General features: G+C 43.3%; 1 protein-coding gene across 2 annotated transcripts in view; it reads left to right on the plus strand.

Annotated features, from left to right (window-relative positions):
* The window catches only part of WDR11 (WD repeat domain 11), a 114823-nt gene extending 93074 nt beyond the window's left edge, over window positions 1–21749 (plus strand). For both annotated transcript variants that reach the window (XM_083149169.1, XM_083149171.1), the window contains 11 exons: window positions 3172–3343; window positions 5096–5204; window positions 7245–7307; window positions 8623–8688; window positions 9572–9719; window positions 10045–10140; window positions 14057–14222; window positions 14690–14787; window positions 15834–15979; window positions 16088–16167; window positions 18252–21749. In XM_083149169.1, the coding sequence (XP_083005295.1) occupies window positions 3172–3343; window positions 5096–5204; window positions 7245–7307; window positions 8623–8688; window positions 9572–9719; window positions 10045–10140; window positions 14057–14222; window positions 14690–14787; window positions 15834–15979; window positions 16088–16167; window positions 18252–18406 (1299 nt within the window). In that variant the 3' untranslated portion in view covers window positions 18407–21749. The remainder of the gene's footprint in view (window positions 1–3171; window positions 3344–5095; window positions 5205–7244; window positions 7308–8622; window positions 8689–9571; window positions 9720–10044; window positions 10141–14056; window positions 14223–14689; window positions 14788–15833; window positions 15980–16087; window positions 16168–18251) is intronic.
* The last annotated feature ends 1712 nt before the right edge of the window (window positions 21750–23461 follow it).

Genomic DNA, 23461 nt, shown 5'->3' on the forward strand with positions numbered 1-23461 from the left:
GTTGTTTAAGTCATTCATGGCGATTTTTTTTCTTCTTTTTTTTTTGGTATAAATGTGATGAAGTGCATCATTCCAGACTAGAGAGACATTTCACAGCCGGATTGGGCTTGCTTGCAATGTGATAAATATTGGTATACGCTCAGTACATCAGCAGTGTCTAGGTAAAACAATATGGTGGACAGTCAAAAGGTGAAATGTTAAAAATGGTCGACATGAAAAAAGTCCAACATGAGTTTTTAGTGATTTATTTTTAAAACCGATTTGTTCATACTTTACCATTCCAGTGGGCATTGAGGGAGAATGTACTCCTATGGAAAGCACAGCGATGCACTTAAACGGTGTCTATGTTGACACCCAAAAAAAAGATGGAAAATGTAAGTTGACCATTTTTCGTGTCGAGCTTTCTGATGTGTTGACCTTTTGACTGGCAATGGTGGTCAGCCTTTTGGCTGTCAATCTAGAGTAGACCCTGTCGACCTAATGACCCATACCCCCAAAATTGTAGTATGAGAAAGTGAACTCTACTTTCAGCTCTGTTCTGAGATTTGGGGGCTTGGAACCTCCACCTTCCCTGTATTTGCCTATGGCTCTGTAGTCTTGGTGTTTTGTACAGAGTATTAGATGTTGGATGGACGTTGGCCAGTAACATCACCATGTAAATGGCCTCTTGACCGCTTAACTGGCTAATATTTTTTCCAAAAACTGCTCTGAAATTGTGATTAAATTAGGTCAAGAATATCTATTTAAACTTCTCAAAAGTACAGGTTGATTTCACTGACGCAAATAGGTAGCGCAGCTGAGAAGATCGAAAGGTGTTATCAATATCAAGCCTTAGAAATGAATCTTGTATCAAAGCAAAGACATTCTACGCTCTGGTGTTATATCAATGCATAATCGGATCTTCTGAAGGAAATTCTTATACTCTTTTCTTCTGGGAATGTCCGGCCATTACCACAGCTGCAGTCAGTATTCACTTCTCTTCATCCAAATTTACCAATGGATATCCTCGAAATAGGAGAGCAACTGTACAGGTCATTCACTTTATTAGAACATATAATATAACATGAGATAGGTATTCTTCTTGCCAGAAAGAAAGGTAAATCGCAGCTTATCTGACACCCTCTCCACAGCCTTCCAGTGCTACATGGAGTGTACACAGTCCCTATACCCAGAGCACGGGCAGCAGCTGCAACGAACTGTCACACATTAGCTTCTGTTGAGCTAATAAACTACATAATAAATTATTCACAAATGTATAGAGAGGGGCTGACACCTTGACAACAACTCTGGCACCTTGACATTATATGCAACTTCGTTCAAAAGTTTTATGTAATTATCAGTTTGTTTCAGTGAGTGTCAGCACCCTCTAGTGGATTTACAGAAAAGCAGAACAGCATGATCATAGATGTCATTTCATTTGATAAGCTTCTAGAGTTTGTGACTCTGTGTGTGTGTGTGTGTGTGTGTGTGTGTGTGTGTGTGTGTGTGTGTGTGTGTGTGCAACACACAATAAAGTTTTAAAAAAAACTTATTTAAGGACCTTTTCCTATTATATTAGATACATCTCAATTGGGTTGATTCTTAATTGTTGCACTGAATGACATCTCTGACAACTAATAGTGTTAAACATTCTACTGAATTGCTGCTCTTTGGCCCCTGATGAAGTCATGGACATGACAAAACGCGTTGGGCTCTGCATATTTATTCAGTGACTGTAACCATCGATGCTGATGTAATATTGAAAGAATCTGTATTCACTACGTTTTTCCCATAGGGCTAATTTTTATTACATATTTTAGTTATATATTTGTTTACAATTTCTTAGCGCCCTCTACATTCACAGAGCACGGATTGGGGTATTCCCTACACACACACACACACACACACACACACACACAAACACACATATAAAATAAATCCTATTATTTCTTGTATTTATATAAAGCAAGTTGCTATTTAGTGTAAATGTTCCTAAATCGATCTGCAGATACTACAGACGGAACAGGCAGCATGTTCTCCATACACGCTGCCCAATCCGTCGGGACCAACATCACAAAGCTGTCAATCACGGCGGCTCTCACCATGGCTGTAAGGAGCAGTCGGCGGATTGCCCATACACACAGCACAATGCACAAAACGTTGCACAGTCAACGCAATATATATCTGTGAACAGCACCATTCAGATATATTTCTTGCACACACTGGTTGATGGTGCATCGATATATTGGCCATTCACTCGAATGGCTGATATATCAGCCATTGTGTACTCACCATTAGACAACAGTGATGGGACAAGATAATTATCAGACTCCTTGCACATTAATCTGGTATGGCAGTGAGATTAAATCGATTTTATGGTTTTCAAGAAAGTTATTTGCACATTGTGAGGATCTGTCAGCCAGCCTCTGCTTCTGCAGGCTACCTGCTTTAAGTATAGAAGTTATAGTGAGAAAGACTTATCCAATACAAACTATATGAAAAACAGACAAATGTAAAGAATAGAGTAGACCGTATCCTATTTTTGGTGGAACTTCACTGTATCGCTCCTCTCTTCTGTTCAGCTATGTCTAAGCTTGGCATCTGTTGATATAACCACCGTTGTTTACACTGGATAGGCAATTGGCTGTTAGCAAGGGATTTAAATAGTGAACGGGTAAGGAAAGGGGTCCTGCTAATAACTGGAACATAGAAAATACTGTATTGGGTGAATCTGCACATGTGTAGAAGTACAGTAAGATTAAACTAAACCATAAATGAAACAATCAGCCTAATCCACACCCTGCACCCACAGGAATACAATAAAATAAATAGCATCACTGATTCATTGATTTTTTTTTTTTTTTATTGCATTGCATACAGCTGTTTTATAGATTTGTATCGTGTTGTATAAAACAATATTTATGGCAACAAAACACTACTGCTGGTTTCTCAGCAAATGACTAAGTACTATAGCAATAACCTTAGGCACATTCTCTTGTGCATGGCTCAGTGACTGATCAGTAATCTATATGAAGATAACAACCATATAAATCAGATACGATATAAAGCAGTTGCTAACTTTGCATAATCTTAATTAACAAGTGAACTATTTGAAAGTTAGCAAGCGTGATATTCCGGCCGACGCTCATATAATGGCTGTTTTATGTATTCTCTCACGCTTTCCTGATCTAGATTCAGATGGTGAGCAGCATGCGTACTGGGCGGAATGTGAATTACCGTGTGCTGGACGTTGACTGGTGCTCCTCTGACAAGGTCATCCTGGCTTGCGATGATGGCTGCATTAGAGTCCTGGAACTGTCCATGAAATCTGCTTGTTTTAGGATGGATGAACAAGAGCTAATAGGTAAGCTGAAACCTAGCTATGGGGCATGGGCACAGTGTCTAAACTTTGTATTCTAGACAGGGCTAGATTAAGGTTTCTTGTGACCCCTAACAAGACAATTACATTATGCCACACACTGAAATACCCACCAGTTTCCATTATGCAGCACAGTCTATCCAGTATGCAGATCAAGCCAAACCATTCCCCCAGTATGCACATTATACCACATGGTGTCCCCAGTATGCACATCATACCACATGGTGTCCCCAGTATGCACATCATACCACATGGTGTCCCCAGTATGCACATCATACCACATGGTGTCTCCAGTATGCACATCATACCACATGGTGTCCCCAGTATGCACATTATACCACATGGTGACCCCAGTATGCACATCATACCACATGGTCTCCCCAGTATGCACATCATACCACATGGTGTCCCCAGTATGCACATTATACCACATGGTGTCCCCAGTATGCACATCATACCACATGGTGTCCCCAGTATGCACATTATACCACATGGTGTCCCCAGTATGCACATTATACCACATGGTGAGCCCAGTATGCACATTATACCACATGGTGATCCCAGTATTCATATTATACCACATGGTGAGCTTAGTAATCATATTATACCACATGGTGACCCCAGTATGCACATTATACCATATTATGACCCCATTATGCATATTATACACATGGTGAGCCCAGTATGCACATTATGTCACATGGTAAGTGAACCCAGTCTGCCCATTATACCACATTGAAACCCAGTATGCACAGTATGCTGAGCCCAGTATGCACGTTATACCACATGATGAGCCCAGTATGCACGTTATACCACATGATGAGCCCAGTATGCACATTATACCACATGGTGAGCCCAGTGATCACATTATATCACATGGTGAGCCCAGTGATCACATTATATCACATAGTGAGCCCAGTATGCCCATTATACCGCATGGTGAGCCCTACCACATGGTGAGCCCAGTATGCAAGTTATACCACATGGTGAGCCCGGTATACACGTTATACCACATGGTGAGCCCGGTATACATGTTATACCACATGGTGTGCCCAGTATGCAAGTTATACCATATGGTGATCCCAGTATACATGTTATAGTATACATGTTATAACACATGGTGAGCTCAGTATGCACATTGTACTACACAGTGACTCCAATATGCACATTAATCATCCCTACTGATTTTCACCTCATTTTGTTGGGCCCCCACTAGATTTGACCCCCCTTTCTCAGTCAAGGTTGTACAGTATCTATGCAGACAGTGCTCCCTTAAGAATTGCATATCATCTACCTTGTACAGTATCTACACACAGGGATCCTGGTCACTATGGCTGATCCTATGCCTTCCACTCCCCTTCCATGTTCAAAGAATGGAATCTAACACCACAAGTATTGTAAACATGAGCTCTTACAGCTTAGCTAATCATTTCTCTGCTGCTGGGGGCTTCCTATTGTGATTGGCTACCGGCATATAGCCCCCTAACTTAAAACATGCACAGGTGTGCACTACTTTGATACAATTGTTAATTTGTTGGGGTTCACAGACTGTTTGAAAATTGAAGAGAATAAGCACATTTGGTTGCAGGCAGGCCGCCGTCATCAGGTCATATGGTAATGACTGGTGAAGACGGTAGTGTCCCCAGATTAACAATGTTCCATGTACCTGAGTTTTTGGGAAGGTTCATTTTGGATGGTATTTTGTATTATGAATTTCTTTTTTTTTTACATTGTCAGATCCAGTCTGGTGTCCATACCTACTGCTCCCCAGAGCATCCATGGTCCTTAAAGCTTTCTTGCTTCACCAACCATGGGGGGAGAAACATTCCTTAGACATTACGGATGTGTAAGTTGTTTTATATGAACGCTGTGTTACGTGAGTTATATATTACTATGGGCAGTATTCAATGAGGCTGATTCGCCAGGTTTTTATGGCGATTTTGTGCTGTAAGGCAAATTTCTGACTAAAACGGTGAATCACCCTATTCAATGACCAGATGGCGAATACATTTCAAGGTTTTTTTCGCCATGCTTCACCGAGTAGCAATCGCTATCTTTTTATGGTGAAGTGGAATGTGAACTTTTAAAATAAAGTGTTTTGTTTTTTACATTTGGTGTAAAAAAATCAGGAATCTTATTCTGAGGAGGGGCATGCTATTTGTATTCATGTGCTGTAAGCACATGAATATATATTTAATAAAAAAAAAAAAATATATATATATATATATATATATATATATATATATATATATATATATATATATGAAGAAAACAAGATACCCAGCGCAAAAGTCCTCAGAAGGAAATATGTCCACAGTATCAGTCAATGTGTGCAATCTTCTTCCAAAGGATCGTACCAAGATCCGAGTAGTACACTTGCAAAAAACCAGAGAAGAGACGCAACCATGAGCATATAATTCAAGACAAATTTACTGCACAATAAGGCTCACGTACATTGAAAGTTTAAATGAATATGCTTGCCAGCCTAGTAGAAGCCTAATCTCGGTGGACCTCCTCGAATTGTGCCAATCCCTGGGTCTGCGGCTGAGTGGCGGTGCTTTGGCACAATTCGAGGAGGTCCACCGAGATTAGGCTTCTACTAGGCTGGCAAGCATATTCATTTAAACTTTCAATGTACGTGAGCCTTATTGTGCAGTAAATTTGTCTTGAATTATATGCTCATGGTTGCGTCTCTTCTCTGGTTTTTTGCATATATATATATATATATATATATATATATTTTTACACGAGCAGCCAGCAGGGGGCCGGAGCTGAGCCGCTCATTAGATATTCATATATTCACTGCACCCGATCATTACATATGCACAATCGGGTGTAGTGAATATCTGCTTCCCTGCTGGCTCTCCTGGGGGGCAGCCTGTGCTGCCTGGCACCCGGGGAGCCCACCTCCCCTCCCCCCACAAACTTCTGGGGCAGGCAGGGAGACTTCCATCTCCCAGCCTGCCGCTGTCCTCAGGCTCCCTGCGGCATCCGCCGCAGGAGTTAAAATTCGCCAGTCAGGGGCAGCGAGCCCCTGACTCGTTGAATACTGGAGCCGGCGAGGCTCCGGAACGCGGCGGGCAGTGGCGAATGTGCAGCGAATCCTAAACAGGATTCGCTGCACGTCGTCATTTTTCTCATTGAATACTGCCCTATAGCTTTCTATACCTCAATCAGGTGACTTAGGGATCTACATACTGAGAGAGATAAGTGGACAGAGAGAAAAAGTACCAGCCAATCAGCCCCTAACTGCCATGTTGCAGGCTGCAAAATGACCGTTCGAAATTGATTGGTCATTTATCACTCTCCACTTTATCACTTTTCAAAGCTTAGTACATCTGGTTCCAAGTCTCCGTAATGTTTACTAGATGAGGTGAGCCAAGCTCATCATCCATTGCGCCAACCAACATACTGTACAGCTATCTGGGCCATTAATGTGTGCATGGCCTGGGACCCTTAGAAATATACACAATATATTGTAAAGTCTTCTAGTGCATGCATGAAAATGTACAAAGTTAGTAACAACAATACACTATAGTTCTGTGCATTATGAAAATACAATGAAAATTGTATGTATAATGTGTAATTCAAGTGCACAGTCTGGATCCTGATCCCTAGTAGAGGAGGTGGGCCCTCAGGCAGTGGGGCCCACAGGAGGTTTCTTCTGTTCCTAAATGGTCCAGTCATATTTAAGCATATCAGTGTGGACCGACATATGTACTCTGCAGAGAAGACTCACAGAAACTGGCCATTCACTGGAATTGGGTCACTTACTGTATCTCCTGAAGAGGGGCAGCTGGAAGAGGCTCCTCACAGGCACTGTGCTCCTTTCTGCTGCACATGGTGCAAGAATAGAAGCAGTTATGTCTTACTGTGTTTGTTATAGTGACTATCCGGAACATGACGACATAAAGAACCTGATCCAGCAACAGATCAACTCCTTGACCAAGTGAGTATCAGACATTGGTTCAGTGCTTTCTTGAATATGGTCTTTTACTGTGTGAGTACTGACATTGTGCACCATGGTGTCCCCTTATAGCTGTTCTAGCTGTCTTCCAACATGCCTGTATGGGCTAGGTATATATATATTTGTGTGTGTGTGTGTATGTATGTATGTATGTATGTATGTATGTATGTATGTATGTATGTATATATATATATATATATATATATATATATATATATATATATATATATATATATAATAGTTCCACAATTTGTATTTCCTCCTAATAGCAGCAGCCATGGGGAGGGAGAGTGGCTATTGTGCAGTCTTGAGAACCCTTTATGTGGTGACATTGTATTTTATAGCCTTATACCAAATAATTTCCTTTCCATAGATCACTATACCTGTTTAACACTGTTAATAGAGGACTCCTAAACCAATAATACATGTACCCTAATATAAAAAAAGCTATTAATATTTTACTGATTTATATGTAAAGGTTACCATAACTTGAAAAAATGTGGTCTTTTACTTTATAATTACCATTCACCTGTATTGTAAGCAAGCTGTTATCTGATATAAGCCATTGATACGCAGATCCATTCACAAAAACTGGACCATCGAACAGTTTTTCCCATCTGCGCCAGTCTAGTGCTTCCACTAATCTGCTCAAGAACCAGGCTGGAAGCAGTCATTGCTAACGTCGGAGACCCACCCAAATAATGCCTGGGCATGCCTGCCATTTACTAACACACCCAGAAAATGCCATGTTTCTGCCCCTGAACGCGGGCTTCCTGTCAATCAAATTTTGGCTACTCTGCAACATCTATGCGTATGGATATTTCTCGCTATTTGGACCCGAACTTGAAATCATTTACGTTTAATAAGTCCCAGAAAGCTTTCTATGACTAATGACATTAAATGCCTTTTTAAATTCACCCCACTCAAGATAGTGGAAATGATGGCTCGTTGGACTTTGTAATCCATAGCAGCCTGTCTACGGTAAGATTAATGAAAGTGAAGCAAATATGTAATTCTTTGCCATGTATGGGATAAATTCCCCCAGTAGCTGTCATGCCCTTCATGAGGCTGTATACATTAATATCAAAGTCAAAATGTTTTACACTCTACATAAGGGAAAATAAGCCGTATATACAAAAGCAGGATACCGGACCTCGCTCAGCATGGTAAGCTACAAAATGTGTCCTGATTTTAATTTAAAAGCTACTCGATGGCTACCTATATAAAGGTCTTTCACTTACCTCAGTGCACTGCAGGGATACACTAATGTGTTTGTCTATTTACCTCGTCTCTTTAGTGACGTGAAAGATCTTCTTCTGGACCCAGAATTTACTCTCCTGCAGAGATGTCTACTGGTGGCAAGGTACTTTGGTTACTACGGCTATGTTTGTCTCCTCGTATACATTATTTCAGCATTACTAATATTGTCCTTTTATATAGCACTACCATATCACAGTATTCAGTCATTCTGTCCCACTGGAGCTCAGTCTGTACAGGTTATTTATTTAGAATTCTACCATTAACCTACTGTTATGATTTTATACTGGATACTTCATTCTTGGGGATGTCGATGGCTTTCCCACCAGTCTATCAAAATCTGTGAAAGCTTGTCATACAACAAATATAGGTACAATTTGGAGTTCATCCTAAATATTGTGAGCATCACCATCTGCCCCTTTGCTGCAAAGCCAGGCAAAGGCCGGCCATGTACCAGGTCACACAGACTGCATACAATGTCACGCAGCCGCCACAGTGCATGTCCCCCTCCCCCTTCCCCGGAGCAGTTTAGTAATGTCTGTGTCGTCCGGACCACTCCCACATATGTGTATTCCGCAATGACTGGTTGACGTGTCGTTGCCACCCCCATTTACTACTTAAACTGCAATCGCAGGGCGATCAGAGTTTAAGAGCTCGAGCACGTGCGCAGATCTCTGAAAATCATGTTCTGCGATCTTCCGAGATCTGGGTCTGAATCAGACCCTGTGTGTGTGTGTGTGTGTGTGTGTGTGTGTGTGTGTGTGTGTGTGTGTGTGTGTGTGTGTGTGTGTGTGTGAATTGCTATAGATCCATATATACAGTACTGTAATATTTATGTATTTAACAAGAAAGAGAGGTTTGGAGAGGACTGGTGCATTATTTTGTGTGTGTGTGTATCAGACTTGTATTGTTTTCGGGGAGACTTCACTTGCTATACAGGGTAATGCAAACACAGATACACTCCTCAGGATGATTTCCCCCTTCTGCAGGTTATACGGTGATGAGTCTGAGCTGCATTTTTGGACTGTGGCTTCTCACTACCTGCAGGTGTTCCAGAGTGAGAACCCTCATACCAGTATTACAGCCAGCCCTTTGGACATCTGTTATGACCTGCTGTGTGAGAACGCCTACTTCCAGGTAATGTGGTCAGACGTTCTGCAGGTGCTTTGTTAGAATACCTAATGTCACGTAACACGGCCTCTTCATAATGTGTGCTAGAGAACTCGTGTCGGTCTACATCCTCCCCTCACACCGACAAGCCAAACACTTCCGTACCACCACTAAGTTGTCATCTCCTTGTATTTATAAACTACAGGTTTTATCAACAGCCCTTTCTGCAATGTTCATGCTCAGTCCTGTCTCTATGCTGTCACTCACACCACTATTTCTATGGGCCCCAGTATTGATCATCTAGTGAATATCTACTTCAGTGCTGTCTCTGTCCTCTTATTACAACCTGCAGAAATTCCAGCTGGACAGGATTTGTCTACAAGAGGTGAAACGCTCAAGCTATGACCACACCAGGAAATGTGCTGACCAGCTTCTCCTCCTGGGGCAGGTGGGTATGTGCCACTAGGGCTGACACTGTCTGACATTGGTCTATATGTCTGCTATGCATTTATTAAGGAAGTGCGTTCTCTGTTCTTTAAGCCTCACAGTGCTGTCTTGTGGTAACACAGTATTGCTACCACTAAGCTTCATTTTTGGTTTTACTAATACCCCATTCACACCACAAATGCCGAGACAAACCCGGGAATTAAATTCCCGGGACAAGCAGGGACATTCCCGGGTTGAGACCCATTCACACATGCTTTTAAAGTAGGGACAACCCGGGTCGGCACCTTTCACACTAAACCCGGGATGACCCTGCATTTGTATGAGAATCTCATTGGAAATGGCAGTTTTTTTAGGCCCACCATGATGAGGTAATTAGGGAGAGGGGTAAAGGGAGAGAGGGAGGGCGGGTCTTTGCAGACATTGCAGGCTTTCAGGGGTGAAATAGCACTGCTGGGGTCTGTTGTGCCAAGAGCTTACACAGTGTCTTCCTGTATACTGTGTGATTGCCAATGCAGACATTCTTGGCTTTCAGGCTGTCAGGGGTTAAAATGCACTTCTGGGGTCTGTGGTGCCACAGAACATGCACAGTGTCTCCCTGCATGCTGTATGCTGCCTCTGGGCGTGTCTGTGAGTGTCCACCACAACAGGAAGTTGCCCTGCTAGCAAATCAGCATTAGCAGAGGCAACACGGGAAGCAGGGACATGTCCCTGCACCTTTCACACCAGCCAGTAGCCTGGGAAGGACCCGGGAGCAACCCTGCTACCTAGCAGGGTTGAATTGCCAGCAAATTAACCCAGGAATTTGTCCCTGGAACCTTTCACACCAGCACTAGTCCCGGGTTGTTCCCGGACCCAACCCGTGAATTTAGGCTGGTGTGAAAGGGGTATTAATGGGTGGTCAAAGTGCATCCCGTTAGTGCCATATACAGTAGTCGTATAACTTTATAAGTGCTTTTCCCTGTATTTTATTTTTAAAGGGATTCCTATATATTACTTGTATAACTGTACAATATTACACAGATCTATATACTACTGATTGGATCTTAAGACAAATGTGACATGGCAAAGAGGGTCTGCCCAAACAAACTTACCTGGAGTAACGGTCATACATGAGGTTGCACAATAATAATTGTAGCAGATATTACTGTATATCAAATAGAACAATCGATGAACAACCACAAACAATATCATCTTTCACATGTAAATAACTTGCCCTCTGTTCTGCACAAAGAGTCCACCTCACTCTTGCCAGGTATAAGATCCAATAACTTCAAAAGTTGGTTCAAAAAGACAATGCATCATGCTTAAGGCCCCCTGACACTTGTTCAACTTATTGTTCAACAAATTGGACCTGATTGACTCGAGATTTGTCTTATGTGCAGGAGGATCAATCTCTTACAATCTCTTGGTTATACCCAATGGCACAGGATTGTGCATTGTGTGTTACACATCACGCACATAAGATTTTGTCAGACAGGCACATCAGATTTTGTCAGATAAATTGACTCAATCCACCTGAATTGGGTCAAATCTCACAAAATCTCCCAAGTGTAAGGGAAACGTTTCCATACCTTGGCCCTTATTTCCGTTTATCTTAACAAGACCCCAATGGTTTTCCAACTCTGTAACATTATCGAGGGCCAAAGATACTGTATTCCCAGACACCCTTCCATACCAAGATAAACCTCTCCAAAATGCACAGTTCACCGGTACAGATATAAAATATGCATACCCATGATTCATTTTTTACGAATACATTTATACCAACAACATTATGGTAATATCTGTATTTAATGCTAGAAACAGTGACCAGGTTGTTGTACAGTGTAACAAAACATGACCTTAAGCCTATCCCTGTATGTACTGTATGGCTATCGTATATTGTATACACAAGGAAGAATAGTGTGTGTTTTTTGTGTGGCCAGGTTTTCTCCTAGCATAATGGTGTGGGTGTGTGTGTGTGTGTGTGTGTGTGTGTGTGTGTGTGTGTGTAGATTTGTATGTTTCTGTACAGATATGTTTGTGTGATTTTAAGAAATACGCATACATGGTTGTGTCTTCAATTACTGCAGTGTAGAGATTGTATACTTTCCCAATGCTTATGTGGGTGTCCTCTGGGTACTCCGGTTTCCTCCCGCAATCCAAAAATATACTATTAGGTTATTTGGCTCCTAGCCAAGTGTGTATTGGTGTTGTACTTGTGGTAGGGAAGTAAAATTCAAAGCTCCCTTAGGACTGATGTGAATTCCCAAATATCTTCCGTAAAGTGCTGTAGAACATGTGTTCACAATGGGGGTTATTCAGATGTGGTTGGAGTTCTTTGGAAGCAGCAGTGATAGCGCTGTAGGGTTATGCAGCAGGAGGCGTCTATTACAAGCAGATGCGTCTTGGGAATCTATCACCATCGGATGGCTTGTTAATCACTGCATCCAGTGTTTCAGAACGGGTACCGCGTATTCATGGTTCCTAGCTGCATGAGACACAGCAGCGACTGGCCCTGATTTAAGGTCCATTATAAATATCTGGTAATAAATGTATAATCATAAACTCAAAAGTGCAAGTTAAAGCATTTCCCCCCCCCCCCCCCCCCCCACCCCCACCTAATTGTACGATAGTTTTAGATTCGTTTATCGCTTTGTGTGTACTAATGGCAATGGAATAGTAACGTCCTACCTGTCTGTCTATGTAACTGAGGACCTGTATACTGTATCTGAGTAGGTGACTACGTGCGCTCCTGTGTGAGTGTACTTACATATACCCTCCTCTGCTTCACAAGTACATATAAGCCAGGGAGGGAACATTGGGCCTGATTCAGACTTGTTCTCTAGGCTACAAATTTTTTTGCAGCCTTGTGAGCAGGTAAACGTTGCCCTGCTGAACGGCCGCCAGGCGAATCCCTGCGTTAGCATGCAAGTGGCTGTGTACGCTTACACGTCCACTCGTATGCAGTTGCACAGGCTAAAAATCATTGGATGGTCGCTCACCATCTAATTTTTTTTCCCCTTTCACAAAATTGGCTGAATTCGGGGCAGGTGTTGCTGTCATGTGATGTAAGCTGCCCGCCCCAAGCAGGCATTGATATGCTTGCAGGGGAAAGGCCAGTGTTTCTATGGGCGTGCCTATAAAATTCTGGGTGTTCCCCTGCCTTCCCTGACTGGAGGAAAAGCCTCGGCGAGTCTGAATCGGGGTGATTGTCTTATCTAATGTTTGCTTGTAGGAAGTGCGAAAGTGCCGTCTAGGTCGACATGAAAAGGTTGACATACGTTTTTTTATGTTTTTTTTGGTGCCAATGTTGACACTTGAGCACGTGGACCCCTATTCGCGTGCCGCCTTCCCTCGCTTCCTTGCACTTCCCTCGCTTCCTTTCACTTTACTGTTCCCAATCTGAGTGCACGTTGGATGGTAAAGTATTAAAAAGTCCCCCAAAGATTCAAAAGACGTGTCAACCTTTTTCAGGTCACGATTTTGTCAGTGTCGATCTTGTGCATGTCGATTTATTAACTGTCGACTTAGACATAGGGTACATTTAGTAAAGCTTCTAAACATGAAAAGAGGTGATATTGCCCATAGCAACAAGTCTGTTATTTCTCTGTTGCATCCTAGAGAAAATGATAGACAGAATCTGGTTGCTATGGGCAACATCACATCTGCGCCTGTATAGAGTAATACTGGCGACCACGGGGCATGCTAGGAGGGGTCTGTGTTGGATCCCTCACACACAGGTGCTATTTGATGCAGGGCTCAAGAGTGCTGATTGTTTCTGTCTGCTTATGGCATCCACATGCTCAGGCTGGCTGCAGCATCTTCAGGACAAGTAACGGTGAAGTGCATTGTAGGGCTGATTTATCACTGCCGTATTCACGTGTGTGCCAAAACCATGACTTCTGTTTGGCAATGACTTTGCATGCCTTCTACAGACAGACAGAGCAGTACAGCTACTTCTAGAGACCAGTGCTGACAACCCACAGTATTACTGCGACTCCTTGAAGGCCTGTTTGGTGACCACAGTCACTTCCTCTGGACCCTCTCAGAGCACCATCAAATTGGTGGCGACCAACATGATAGCCAATGGAAAACTAGCAGGTAAATGTTCAATGGTCATCCAGGGTGACTTGTTTACCTTTTACTTACTCTATATGTGACAGCTACTGTATATATATATTTGACAAGTTACTACACCAGGAATCTAACTGTGGGATTCAATTCTCAAGCAAAGTAGTAATGTTGATTATAGGCTCCATAGTAACGTGATTATAGGCTCTATAGCAACAAAATTGCTTTTAAAAATCATTTTCAATGTCGGGCATTGTGACAGATGAGGACTGCACCACAATCTTTGTCAACAGAGACCTAACATTTACCCAATGGCTTTCAGCCAAGAAAGCATTGTATAATGACGTTGTGACAGAGCACACGGTCCTTGTACTGTCACTAGTGATGCTGTTAGGAGACCTCATTGTGCAGATGTTCTGTAGTGAAGTGCTCAGAGTAGGAGATATGACTGAGATTGTCTCCAGCAGTTATGTACATTTGACATTCTACCTTTGCAGAGGGGGTGCAGTTACTTTGCCTGATAGACAAAGCTGGAGATGCCTGCCGCTACCTGCAGACATACAATGAGTGGAACCATGCCGCCTGGCTAGCCAAGGTTAGTATAGCACACTCCGGGCCAGATTTATTAGGCCTGGTCAAGTGGTCAAGCGGTCAACGATTAATGCAGGAGCCAATCAGCTCCTAATAGTCATTTTTCAAACCCAGGCTGTAGCCTGGCAGTTAGGAGCTGATTGGTTGGTGCTTTATTACCGGACACTTCTTATCACTTCACCAGTCCTAATAAATATGCCCCTCAATCACAAGGTGGTCGCATGTAATAAAAGCCTTCTACCGTGCAGAGGTTCCAAAAATAAAACACACTTCTGGGGCCTAGACGCGGGGCCACTGTGCTGAGTCACTCGGGTCACTCGGAACACAGCGCTGCACAGCGAAGTGTCAGTGTTGTGTGCTGAGCGATCTGTCAGGGCCAGTGATCTCCGCTGAGAACGCTGGCCAGCCGTGATGTAGGGTCATTTTCTAAGCGATCTATTCAAATTAAGTCGCTTAGAAAAGGGGTTGAAATCGCCCTGTGTGTAGGCCCCATTAGGTTAATTCAACCGCAATCAGTATTGTTTTTAGAAATCATTGGGCCTAGTTAAGAAATGGAGGCAATAGCGTAATGACTGTACTCAGATATGCTAATGCCATAAACAGGCGCCTCTGCTTCTCTGATCCACCGCCCTGTCCAAAGACGCACAAGCAGATCAGAGTAATCCTCCAGCCTGGGCCAGTTAGCATGCACCCAGAAGGCCGACTTGTCCCCATTTTCTGGAAGACTGGCCATGGCTTCCCCTTACCTGCCCCCCAGATGGCTGCTGTGGCTTAGGGGGTACTGCAACTATGGAGGTTATTCTGATTTAATCAGTTTTAATCTGATTATGTAAATCATCCATTCACAGTCCTGCGGGGGATCGCGGTCAGCGTCTGGGGGACTCGCAAGGCTGTGCATTGTAATGTAATGATGGCTTCTCCTAAATTTACCAAAAAAAAAACTAAAAACCCCACCATAATAAATATGTAATGCTGCCTGATCAGATTTAATTTTACAAAGCAGACGGCTGCTGTGAGACCTGCAGGACCTGACGTTTTATTCTGTATCAGGTGCGACTGAACCCTGAGGAATGTGCTGAGGTGATGAAACGTTGGGTTGACCATCTCTGTTCCCCACATGTCAACCAGAAATACAAAGCAACGCTTGTTCTCCTGTCTCTGGGCTGCTTCAGGAAAGTGATTGAGATGTTGCACAGGTAACTCATGTATAAGTAATATAACATTTATTCAACATTCCAGCTGTGGTTGAACTACAAGAACCAGCATCTTTATATATGGTGTGATTATTTCCATCTCTTTCCCAGCATGAGGTGTTTTGACCGCGCTGCTTTGTTTTTGGAAGCCTGTCTGCAGTGCTCAGCAATTGAAATGAGTGATGAGACCAATATCCTTTTATCTGCTACTAAAGGTAATGTGGTTACAGCTTACAGCAGCCCCTTATTTACAGGACTGGATTGCTGTTTACTGTGTTAGGGGAACATTAAATCCAATTTATGTATCTATATTCTGCTTAGCCTTTAAGTACACACTTTGGAATTGGGGAGGTGGAGACTGCAGCTACTGGCTAGATGTTAGTAATTCAGCAGGAGCCAAGGAACAATCCTACAGTTTAGTTCCTATTCTGCCTGCACTACTTCTGCTCTATGTTCCCCCCGCTGCCCCCATCATCCGTCCCCATAGAACACTGAGTTATACAGGTAAGTATTATACTATAAGGATGCATATTTCAGGATTATAATAGTACAGTAAGATTGACTGAAGAGCAAAAGAATGATTGTATTTCCTTGGATTCATCCTCACTGTGGGCCAAATGTATTAAGCCTTAACAAGTGATCAACTGTAGAGTAATAAAGAGCGCTAAAGTACCAACCAATCTGCTTCTAACTGCCATTTTACAGTATTTTTGAGAAATGATAGATGCTAATTGGCTGGTACTTTGTCACTCTTTATCACATTCCACTTTATCAGGTATTAAGGCTTAATATAATACATTTGGCCATTAAGTCATCATACAAGAGGACAATGGACAGTGGCCCTCATTCTGGTTGACTCAGTGATCTGCGAAGCTCACAGCTTGCCGAGTCCCAGAGACCCCGCCCCGATGAATACACGCCCCCGCCGCCGCCGCATCCCCCACAACCATGTGAGGGTATGTGTTATTCAAAGATGTCCCGCAGCAGCAGAAATCATTCGATGGTCGGTGACCATCGAATGATTTCTCGTGAACTCACAAATATGTCAGTGGAGACTGACTTATATTTGCGTATTATACCAGTTGTGTAGTAATGATTCCTGTTGCGCAAATAAAAGAAAAGCCAACTAGACCTGCAGGGGTTATCTTCCTTAAGGGGCATACACACGTAGAGATCTGTGCTAAGCAATTTTGCTAAGATATTTTGCTAAGCAATTTTGCTGGTGTCAAGATCTCCCATGGGGAGCACATACACATGCAGAGATTTGTGCTAAGTGATTTTGTTAAGCGATTTTGCTAAGCAATTTTGCTTAAGCAAAAAAAGTCAGGGTAATGGTTCAGAATGAGAGATTGTGATCAGTATCTCTCATTCTGTACACACAGAGAGATTTGCAGTCATTTGCTAAGCAATCTGACTAGATTGTGACTGCATGCACTGACTTAGGGTGGCCATACACACGCAGATTTATCTCCAGATCTGGCTGGTTGGAACAAAAACATGGTTATGGATGAGAGCAAATAACAGTTGACCATTCGCCTGGAAATGCTGGAAAACTGACAAACTGTCACTCATCCATAACCATGTTTTTGTTCCAACCAGCCAGATCTGAACATAAATCTTACTAGTGTATGGCCACCTTTAGTTAGCAAGAGATATTTAATCTCTCAGAGCATACACACTGAGAGATCTGTGCTTACTTTCTAAGCAATCTAGTCAGATTGCTTAGAAAATAGCACAAATTTGCTCCGTGTGTACACATCTTTATTCCTGAGGCTTGTCCTCTGACCGATGCCACAGGCGTTAACTGTTTCTGCCTGCCTACATCCTGCCATCAACCCACCTCCCACCTGCTTGCACCTCATGTAATCTGTCTGTTTCCCCTTCCTACTAGATTGTAAGCTCTTCAGAGTAGAAGGGCCCTCTTCCCTCCTGTCGTCTAAGCCCTCTTCTCTACACATTTCACTCACAGCTCGCCCATACTCAAACATCTTTGGCCACCAGCCCCTAGTAGCACATTGATCAAGTCCTCACTACTTACATTCAAGCTGTAATGTGTATTGAACTGTAGCATTAATTTTACCTGTAATCTATTTCTGTTATTTATTTACTGTAATGTTAGTTTTGTCTCCCTGTATTGTTCCTGTACGATGCTGCGAAACACTTGTGGCACCTTATAAATAAAATAATAATAATACGAAATAGTCCGAAAAAAGAAAGATATGGAAAGGTGGCGCTTCTTTCCCTTGTCACTGCCTTTTCCTTAACCTTGTCTCACATAAACTGATCTGCGCAGTGTTTGCAGACTACGCACGCAGTCTGCGCGCTATTGGATTCACCCACGGAGCTCTGCGATTCAGCCAGAAGGCGGGAGATGCCGGTACAGAGTTACTGTCTGAGCTCAAAGGCCAAAAGGTAGAGGAAGAGAACTGAGCACACCATGCACGGCCCCTGCTAAGGAACATGATACTATTTGCACTGGTACATGCGGAACTGGATGTGCTCCATGGCAGATGTCGGTGTGTAATGACAACAACACTTTGTAAAACACACACATTTTTTCCTGAATTCGACATAGAGTTTCTCATGATATGTATGGAGATAACCAAGAACCTTACACCACCATGACCAATGTTCCTACAGTTTATCACATGGTTCCCGGATAAAGCGGACACCGTGTAATGTAGAGGCAGATGGTCAGTCTGTTGTTTTACTGATATCATGATACAGCGTTATGTCCACCCAGCTCTTCTGTACATAGGTCAGTATATTGGCCTAGGATCCTTATGAGGATTATAAGGCTAGTATTTACAATCTATCCAGTTAGTGTCATTTGATCCCTGCACCATGTCTTCTCCATCTACCAGTGATTATATAGCAGCTACTGGTGCACACCTCATTGGGGATACATGAACTGGGAAGACTGGGCATTGCAGTGATGGAAACCACGGTGTCATCCATCCTCACGCACCTTAGTCAGTGGCTAGTAACTGTTTCTTTCTGTACAGTTCATTTTCTCGTGTCCACAGTAAAAGGAGAATAATAATTGCAGCATCTAATAGTATGTAGAAATAAACCAGGTTCTTCTCTAATCAGACTGGGCGGTGTTATAATGTCTGTAATAGAGCAGTCTGGACGTTAGGTTAAAGAGAAGATGGAATGCACAAGAACGACAGTCTGTGAGCGCATCCTGCTAATGGCTGTTTAATGTGTCCCCAAGAAAAGGATGATGATCGGAAGCGTCATGCTGGTGTGAGCTTCCCTATGTGGTAGTATCACGCGAAGGACTTAGCTATTGTGTCTGCTGAGAATCTCATATTCCTTCAGTAAGACCAGTATGCAGCTGGATTCCAGACTGACGAACAGTGATAATGGATGTGGCCCTTTTGCAAGTGACTTTTTTTAATAGCCAACACAAGCCTTGTACACCGTATGTTAGGGATGCAATATTTTTGTGTCTGTTGGTGTTGGAAGAGAACGTCGGTCCCATGACTATTGCAGGGTAATGACCATAAGAGAACCTCTCTAACGTAGTCTGCACACTTGTACACACATATACAAAGTGGGCAAAAAGGTATTTTTACTGGGCAAAAAGGTCTAGCATGTATTATTCTTAGCAGCGGGTTCAGTCCAGTAGTGTTACACTGATGGAAACAAATGTCTATATATGTGGTCTTACTTTGCACCTATAGTGTTGCTGGGGAGCTACACAGCTCTCTGCATACTTTACAGTATCCCAGTTGATAGATCTACAGTAAAAAAATGAATCAGTCAACAATTAAAAGGTCAATGTGACAATGGTTTTGTTAAACAATGTTCGACATACAGTACTTTTTTTCTTTCTTACGTTTTCATCATTTACTTCCATGAGGACTATGATTGGGAATAGGAACTTGGAAGCGCGATGAGCGTACACGCATCGACTTATACTCCTTTTCCGCTAGAAAAGCCTCGTCGTACCATTTTGTACCGGGCTCCAACCTGAGTGTGACCCGGCTTGTTAAACCCTTTCCCACTAACGTCTGACCCCAGGTAATGTCATCAAGTGGCAGAGCCGTCGTTGGGAGATTAGAGCATCTCCCAGTGGTGGCTTTTGCATTGCAGTGAACGGGATCCGGATTGCATTGACCCGGGTTTCCACTTTAAACTGCCCCTAGACCTGGGAGCATCCCGGGCCAACCCAGCGAATTACCTGGGTTAGATTGCCGGGACACTCGACCTGTGATTTTTACCGGAACTCGTTTCCACTAGCAAAAAACCTGGGCCGATGTGCACCCCTGTGCAAAATCCTGGGTTATTTTTGCTAGTGGAAAAGTTGTAGAACTTGGCTCAGAAATGGTGACATTTTGACTCTGTCTACCTTTCTTTTTTTGCCTTTTTTTTTTTTTTTTACTGTTGACCTTCCTTTTGACCCCGCAAACCATTTGAGGTCAATCTTTTTACTGTAGATCTATTGAACCACACACCTACTTACTGTGCATAGTATGCTACTATCAAGTTGCTTCCAAGATTACATTTGTTCATCTGTAAGTACTGAAGCGTCTCATAGCTACAATGTGGATTTCAGTGTGTATTTGTGTTTAGGTGTCCCCTATAGTATTTATAAAAATATTTTATTAGAGTTAATATATCTTGTTGTATCATACTTTGAGCATTTTTTTGCTTATGGATACTTTTACCACGATTAATAATTCAGACAGGGTTCCCCACCTTCAGCAAGCCCCTTACTCAAAGTAGTGCCGCCTCCTACAGTATTTGGATGGAGGTCATTCCAATGCTACGCCATAAATGAGTGGGCAGGAGTGATGGTGGTGGCATATTTTTAACTTATTGATTTGGAGAAACACCAGCATTCCCAAAATAGAGACTCATTGGTGTTTTTGGAAAGCTGATCACTTTTTGTGGGACATCTGTTATGCTCTCATTCGCTGTAGTGGTGGAGGTACATCAGACTGATTTTTTTTATATATATCCTGAAGATCTTGATTATACTAAATATTAATTTCCATATTTAAAGAAAAAAAAACGGTCAATGAGAAAATTAAAAAAAAAAAAGGGATGCAAAATGAGGCTGGTGTCTTTCATCTTCTCCTGAATTCTGCAAGAAGTAAATAAATACCTTAAAGAAGAGAGAACACAAGGTTCTCGAAATGTTCTCTGCTTCTTTACTACATTAGAACTGTGTGCAGAATGTTCTTGCAGTCACTTTCTGTATCCAGCTGTTCTTAGCGCACGCGGTACTTATGTAATATCTGGGCTCCCGTTTTTCTTATGAGACCGCGTCCCCTTGCGGGGCTCGCTGCGCTCGCCACGCTTCGGGCACGGTGGCTCGCTGCGCTCGCCACACTATATAAAATCAACTCCATGCGTAGTTGGATAGTAGGGGTATGAAAAAATGGGGTTCATTTAACATGGGAGCCCAGATAATACATAAGTACCGCGCACATTTTGCATGCCCTTTTTGTTGATTTTTTATAAATATTGTGTTATGTTCATTAGGGGACCTTCATTTCTTTCCATGATATAAGCACGAATTCAGCAAATGTTTTGAAATCTCAAATTCTCATATAAACTACTGTAGTAAGTTATGATTCCAAACGAAGATAATGTTAACTAGAATTTCTGCACATGTTCAATGCTTACTAAGTGGTACAAATGGAGAAGACTGCAGAACACTCCGCTTGTGTGGACTAGCTTTAAAGACTTGACCCATTCCATGACTGATCTTTGATTTTGGTTTAAGTTAATGTATTAAAGACCTGAAATACTGAAATTATTCTGTGATTTGTCCATGTTTATTAAAGTCAAAAACCCGGATTGTTCCCTCCTGGACCCGGGTCAGCGACGGTGTAAAAGGGGTTAACCCGTGTCCCTTTACACGGGACTTCTACCCAGGTTCTGACCAGGGTAGAACACGGGCAGGACCAGGGTCGAGGGCAGTGGAAATGGGTACGCCAGGCCATCCCGCCCTTGGTGCTGGGCTTGTCCCCAGTGCGGTGGTCCAGGGCCCAGCGCGGAGATCGGCGTTCCCGGCACATGGAGATGATGCCATCTCCAAGTGCCGGCTCAGTAACTGCCTATGCCGGGGGGAGGCGTGAGAGGAAATTGGCCAGTATAAAAGGTAACAAATGCTGGATCGCACCCGGGTTCAAGCTGGGTCAAAAAACCCAGGTGCGACCCAGCGTTTTGGTGTAAAAGGAGGATGAATTAAAGCAATGTCATGACCTTTATTGATCAGAAGTAGATTCTGGATGACCTTTTCGATATGGTCAACATGCACTAGGTCAACTGATACAAAAGGTCAATGGGTTCTACTGGTTGACTTGACAATGGTCAATACGGTACTTGTTTCCTAGCACGGCCACACCGATTTACATCGGGGTGGTCGTGTCGAAAATCGGGTCGATCGCATCGCATGCGATTTGGTCGCATGCGATGCGATCGACGCGACCGACCGATTTTCGACCCGATTTTTTGATTGAATGAAATGTAAATCGGGTCCCTGGGACCCGATTTTACATTGGATTCAATGTAAAATATTCCCAACCCCCCCAAATGTAACGGCGTACACCCCACCCCACGATAGACGCCAACCCGAAGCGTGGCGAGCGCAGCGAGCCCGCGAGGGGCGGCGGTGCGCGTCCTCCGACCTTTTCATTCCCCTACTATCCACGTCGGCGTGGAGTTGAGAATAGAATAGTGTGGCGAGCGCAGCGAGCCACCGAGCCTGAAGCGTGGCGAGCGTAGCGAGCCCCGCGAAGTTATACGCGTCCCCTCGCGGGGCTCGCTGCGCTAGGCACACTTCGGGCTCGGTGGCTCGCTGCGCTCGCCACACTATTCTATTCTCAACTCCACGCCGACGTGGATAGTAGGGGAATGAAAAGGTCGGAGGACGCGCACCGCCGCCCCTCGCGGGCTCGCTGCGCTCACCACGCTTCGGGTTGGCGTCTATCGTGGGGTGACGACGGGGACATCTATAATGTGAAATGGGTCATATTGGCCCATTTCAAATTTTTCACATTTTCTCACGATTTCAATGTTAAAAAATATTTTAACATTGAAGCCTATGGAAAAATCGGGGGCATCGCGTCGGGACCAATGTTAATGGTCCCGACCGACGCGATGCCCCCGATATTTTACCTTTCCCGACACGATTTCAATGTTAAAATATTTTTTAACATTGAAGCCTATGGAAATATCGGGGGCATCGCGTCGGTCGCGTCGGGACCAATGTTAATGGTCCCGACCGACGCGATGCCCCCGATATTGTGTCCTAGCCGGCAAAATGGACCTGATTTCAAAGGAAATCGGGTCCATCGTATGGATCGTGTACCTTAACTTAAAGGTACACGATCCATAAGATTGTGGCCGTGCTAGGAAACAAGTACCGTCAATACACTTTATTTTCTTCAACCTTGTCTTCATTTACCAACCACGGGGGATCCCTATCAAAGACATACTGTTTGCTGGCTCCGTTAGCTGTGCCTG

The sequence above is a fragment of the Crinia signifera genome, chromosome 6 (genome assembly GCF_055691185.1).
Source record: "Crinia signifera chromosome 6, ASM5569118v1, whole genome shotgun sequence".
In the NCBI taxonomy this organism is placed as follows: Eukaryota; Metazoa; Chordata; class Amphibia; order Anura; family Myobatrachidae; genus Crinia; species Crinia signifera.